A 6,000-nucleotide genomic window follows, 5' to 3' on the forward strand; every position below is an offset into this window, starting at 1 on the left:
TCTGTTGAAAAACAAGATATTAAAAATATATAAATGAAAACCTATTTTCTTTTTAGAAAATGAAGTATGAAGGTCCACTGCTAATTTAACTGTCACTGGAGTGTGAGCAGATCACATAAAAACACGAGATGTGCAAATTCATACGAGTTAGCCACCAATTGAGCAAAATGTAAAAGAGCCAAGTGAATTGCCATGAGACTGCATTGGAAATACATGAAGTGTGTGCATCTGTATCAGGATGCTCTCAGATAAGACCGTGCACAGCTCTACTGAATGCATCTACAGGCTCATGCACTTTAGCTGCATTGCAATCGAACAAAAACATCCAAATGCATGCATGCATGCAAAAAAAAAAAGTTTATTAACCCAAATGCATTTCTCTCTGGCAGCATGCCTGAGGCACAGCTCATCTGAGGACACTCTTGCAGGCCAGTGAAGACAGATGTGGGCAGCAGTGATCCGCCATCTGCCAACACAACAACAAACCTGTGTGAGAGTCCACAGCCACCTCCATCAGACACACCCAGTCTGGACAGATAGCGGCTCCGCAGACCAAACGGAGACAGAGGCTTCAGACGATCCTCCACAGACGGCTGAGGGACACGCAGACGCTGAGCATCCCTGAGACACAACACTAGTGCAGCTCACACACTGACACACACACACACCGTGCATCTGATGTTTTATTATCACATAGAGCTCCCAAACGCCACAGTCTAAACATCCAAGCAGAGTGAAGTCAGATAAACACAGAGTCAGAGCGGAGAGCGATGGACAGAGAGTGGAGATGGACAGTGTGTTGGTTTGGCCTCGTGTCAGAATCAAACACCTGCTGGAGCTTCATCAGTTCAGACGCTCACAAACAGGAAAACTGAACATCTTTGTACATGTGTATCAAAATATAGTCGCATTTCAAATACAGCATCACAAACTGAACAAAGAAAGAGTATATAGAGACTGTACAGTACAGAATATACAGGCAGATACAAATATGAATGTCACGAAATCTGTCAAAAGCATGTTTCACCCAAAATCTGATTCAAAACTAAAATATTAGCCGATTTGCTACCGTTCATATTCCACTATATTTTAATGTAACATCTTCTAAATATAACTGTGCAAAAAATCATAAAAGTCACACCTTGGAAACAAAGACAGGTAAAAAAACAAACATATAAAGGCTCCTGATGATACATATGTGCACAAAAAAAATCAATCTTGATCGTACAGCCTCGTTCTAATGTAAGCGCGCACAAGCATGTATTAAAAAGCTGAGGAAAAAAACCCAATAAAGTCAACAAATAATGCCATTCGCAATATTTATTGTCTTTTGAGAAGTGCACTGTAAAAAATTTTTATTTACACTGAAAATCCAGTATAATTACAAGAAAATACTATTCCAGTCTCTCTACTTCAAAAATTCATGTTTGATTCAATGACTTAATAATTGTTTTGTCAAATTTACGAGCAATTTCTGAGTGAAAATTGTTGAAACACTAATTTCTTTCCGTCGTGGAAAATAGGTTGTAAATAGAGTCAACTGCAAGTTTTTGGGAATAAAATCATCAAAGTAAAACCCGTGTTACATGTGCAAAACAAAGCAGACTTATTAATACAACTGACTAAAAACAGGTAAAATAATCAAAGTTAAGGCACGAGGCACTACTGAGTCAAATGTCTTGTCACATGTAGAGGCGTTCTGTTATGTACTAACGGGGATTTGACTCGGTTTGAGAGAACTGCTCAATGGTTGGACCCTAAATATATTTCTGCTCATCTCAAATACTGGAAGGGGCTTCTAGGCTCAATGAGCTCACTGATTTGTATGATGTTCCCCTGAGACAACAGAAAAAACACATTCAAGGTATAGTACACTCAAAAAAAGAAATGTTGTTCCAAACCTGTGTTTTCTTTGGTTTTTTGTCAGTCATTGTTTTATGTAATGCGCTCTTTGTGTTCTTGTTTGCTGTTTTGTCCCATTTATTAAATAACCCTGCAACTAGATCCACACCTCTGCCTGCGCATTACACATGGTAACCAAATAGTTGACTGTAGCCATTGACTTTCATAGTGTATATATACTGTGTGTGTGTGTGTGTGTGTGTGTGCGCGTGTGTGAGTGAGTGTGTGTGTCTGTGTGAGTCAGTGTATGTGTGTGTCTGCGTGCGCATGTGTGTGTGTGTGTGTCTGTGTGCGTGTGAGTCAGTGTGTGTGTGTCTGTGTGAGTGAGTGTGTGTGTCTGCGTGTGCATGTGTGTGTGTGTGTGTGAGTGAGTGTGTGTGTGTGTGTATGTGTGTGTGCGTGTGTGTGTGTGTGTGTGTGTGTGTGTGAGTGTGTGTGTGTGTGTGAGTGAGTGAGTGTGTGTGTGTGTGCGTGTCTGCGTGCGTCTGTGTGAGTGTCTGTGTGCCTGTGTGTGTGAGTGAGTGAGAATATATATATATATATATATATATATACAGTATATATGAAGAGTTCATTTGCAAAAACATAACTCTGTTTTGAACAATTTAAGTTTTTTCATTGTGCATTCCAATTAATCTCAATCAAACTGCAGTTGGGTTATTTTAATTAGGTTAAAAAATAACAAAAAAACACAGCTAACCAACACAATAAAAACATGATAACATAATAAAAAACATGATTTTTCTAAATTAAAAGCTATCGGTTTTTGCAGATAAACTCTTCATATATATATATATATATATATATATATATATATATATATATATATATATATAATGCATATAATGTAAAGTTGGTTACCAACATTCTTCAAAATATCTTTTTTGTTCATCAGAAGAAAGGAACTCATACAGGTTTGGGACAGGATAGTTTGGGTGAACTATCGCTTTAAGAAAACAAAACCTATTTTAGGACATTATTTTCAAGATGATTAAACACATTTAACACATGCACTACTACGATAATACACTGATTAAAATCATCTCATCTAGGCACACTTTCATTATTAAAGTCGTAATAAATTACACTGCAGGTATTAAATGGCAATTAAATATTAGTAAAACAAATACTACAATGAGATACTTAAAATAGTAAATTATAAAATACAATTTGTAATTTGCTTTTTTGTATAACAGTAACAAGAATGCGGGGTTTAAATGTGTTTAACTGTAGTGGAAATAATGTCGAGCTTGTGTAATGTGCTGATGCTGTCTGTGCATGGGTTCAGTGGTGCTCAGTGAAGGATTGTGGGTAGTCTGAAGCGCTCCGAGAAAGTGGTCAGTGCAGAAAGGCCCGAGGTGAAGGAGATCAGACGTGCTTCACCTGAAACACAGCACATGAGACGCGTGAACACCGCTCACAACAGCCCAGAGACAGACACACCTGTGTCTGAAGAGAAACACTGGGAAGTAAATCTGTGAAGTAAAACAGACCTTCCCCAAAACTCTCCTCCGGATTCACAAACGCTTCATAAACTTCTGATTTGATAGTTAAACATGCGTATGTTAATGCATTCCAATCATTGGTAAATATGCACACTCATTCACAATTAGCATAATCCCGCCTATAATTACAGCTACGCAAACTGCCTGTCCAGGAACGCAGTGGAATATTCTGGTCTGCTTTCTCAGGTTCGGCTTCAGTATATGGCATAAATGCAAAAAAGACTAATAGACCATATGCCTAACAATAAATATTCAATAACGTGTGTCCACCAAAGAGTTTTTAGCCAGCTGAAATAATGTCAGGCGCTCTTCTGAAAACGAGCAGCTGGTGGTGCTTGAGAACACTTCGGTGGTTTCCAGCTGAGACGCACGCTTTAGTTGCTATGATTTGTAATAAATGTGGCAGCTGATGTTTGGAACGCTTCCTACATCGTCCGCTCATGAGGAACAAAGCTAAAACATTAAAGGGGTCATGAAATGCAGTTTCAGATTTTTATATTATGTTTCTCGAAGTTTTTTTTTTGGCACCAAAAAACAATTATATTTTATCCTCATTTTTGCTCTTTGTGAAAGCACTTTATTTCAGGAGGCGTTTCCTCCTGCAGAAACAGAAGCAAATGCGCTCTGCTGTGATTGGCTGACTTCATCACAGCGAAGCCACGCCCCCTTTACATCCGTCATGATCAGTGTTACTTTTAAAAGCAATATTACATTACTCCCTAAATAAGTAACCAATTGCATTACTTGGTTACTTTTTATGGAAAGCAATGCATTGCATGTTTGTTTTTAATATAAAAAGTTATTCTTTTACAAATGTAAAAGCCCTTTCACACCAAAAGTGAAATGAATACGCCTCAGGCTGAAGGACATGTACATTCTCTTTCTTAATTGCTTAATATTTAAGTACTATGATTACTTTTTGTTTTACAAAAGACCCTGCATGTACGCAGGTATATATGCTGATTTTATTAGCAACACTCAAACAATGAGAATAGCATCTGAATAGCCAATTACAAACACAGGACAAAATGCTTGCCACTGCCATATCTTTCAATAAAAGATGTTTTGAATAACCAGCAGCATGTTGAGAATAATTCACAATACAGTCGGTTATGAATTGAACAGATGAAAACTTTATCTTTCAGCTGCTCATGCTCGTCATTAAAAGCAAACTTCAGCCATGGATCTGTAGGAAGGCTGTGCAGATGTTCCTTTAAATCCACCGAGTTTGATGCTCTTACTCAACATCTTTAGCTAACATCAGTGTGACTTGTGATTGATGGACAGACATGAGCTTTTCAGAACTCCTTATATATGATGAAGACACGTTAAAGGAGACATATTATGCCCCTTTTTACAATATGTAATATAAGTCTCTGGCGTCCCCAGAATGTGTCTGTGAAGTTTCAGCTCAAAATACTCCACAGATCATTTATTATATCATTTTGAAAATGCCTATTTTGAGAGGCGTTTCCTCCTGCAGAAACAGAAGCAAATGCGCTCTGCTGTGATTGGCTGACTTCATCACAGCGAAGCCACGCCCCCTTTACATCCGTCATGATCAGTGTTACTTTTAAAAGCAATATTACATTACTCCCTAAATAAGTAACCAATTGCATTACTTGGTTACTTTTTATGGAAAGCAATGCATTGCATGTTTGTTTTTAATATAAAAAGTTATTCTTTTACAAATGTAAAAGCCCTTTCACACCAAAAGTGAAATGAATACGCCTCAGGCTGAAGGACATGTACATTCTCTTTCTTAATTGCTTAATATTTAAGTACTATGATTACTTTTTGTTTTACAAAAGACCCTGCATGTACGCAGGTATATATGCTGATTTTATTAGCAACACTCAAACAATGAGAATAGCATCTGAATAGCCAATTACAAACACAGGACAAAATGCTTGCCACTGCCATATCTTTCAATAAAAGATGTTTTGAATAACCAGCAGCATGTTGAGAATAATTCACAATACAGTCGGTTATGAATTGAACAGATGAAAACTTTATCTTTCAGCTGCTCATGCTCGTCATTAAAAGCAAACTTCAGCCATGGATCTGTAGGAAGGCTGTGCAGATGTTCCTTTAAATCCACCGAGTTTGATGCTCTTACTCAACATCTTTAGCTAACATCAGTGTGACTTGTGATTGATGGACAGACATGAGCTTTTCAGAACTCCTTATATATGATGAAGACACGTTAAAGGAGACATATTATGCCCCTTTTTACAATATGTAATATAAGTCTCTGGCGTCCCCAGAATGTGTCTGTGAAGTTTCAGCTCAAAATACTCCACAGATCATTTATTATATCATTTTGAAAATGCCTATTTTGAGTGGAAGCAGAGCTATTTTTCGTGCCTGTGTCTTTAAATGCAAATGAGCTGCTGCTCCACGCCCCCTTTTCCAGAATAGCGCTGCACCATTACAGCTCGGACCTGCTAAAAACATCTGTTTTGGTTCTGATTATCATGTTTATCGTGCTGAAATCATGTGTTTTAAAGCATATGAGTTTAAACTTCTGATATAAGGTTTTCTGAGCGCACACATCTGAAGCACACGCACAGAAAGCGGCTGTCACAGCATG

At 37.8% G+C, this 6,000-nt stretch overlaps 1 protein-coding gene across 1 annotated transcript in view; it reads right to left on the reverse strand.

The window, feature by feature from the left end:
• Positions 1–3,083: 3,083 nt before the first annotated feature.
• The window catches only part of LOC107551289 (major facilitator superfamily domain-containing protein 1), a 20,030-nt gene continuing 17,113 nt past the window's right edge, over positions 3,084–6,000 (reverse strand). The window contains exon 16 of the mRNA XM_016232841.1: positions 3,084–3,285. Coding sequence (XP_016088327.1) covers positions 3,282–3,285 — 4 coding nt within the window. The 3' untranslated portion in view covers positions 3,084–3,281. The remainder of the gene's footprint in view (positions 3,286–6,000) is intronic.

Source organism: Sinocyclocheilus grahami, unplaced genomic scaffold, assembly GCF_001515645.1.
Source record: "Sinocyclocheilus grahami isolate Dianchi unplaced genomic scaffold, SAMN03320097.WGS_v1.1 scaffold419.1, whole genome shotgun sequence".
NCBI classification, from domain to species: domain Eukaryota; kingdom Metazoa; phylum Chordata; class Actinopteri; order Cypriniformes; family Cyprinidae; genus Sinocyclocheilus; species Sinocyclocheilus grahami.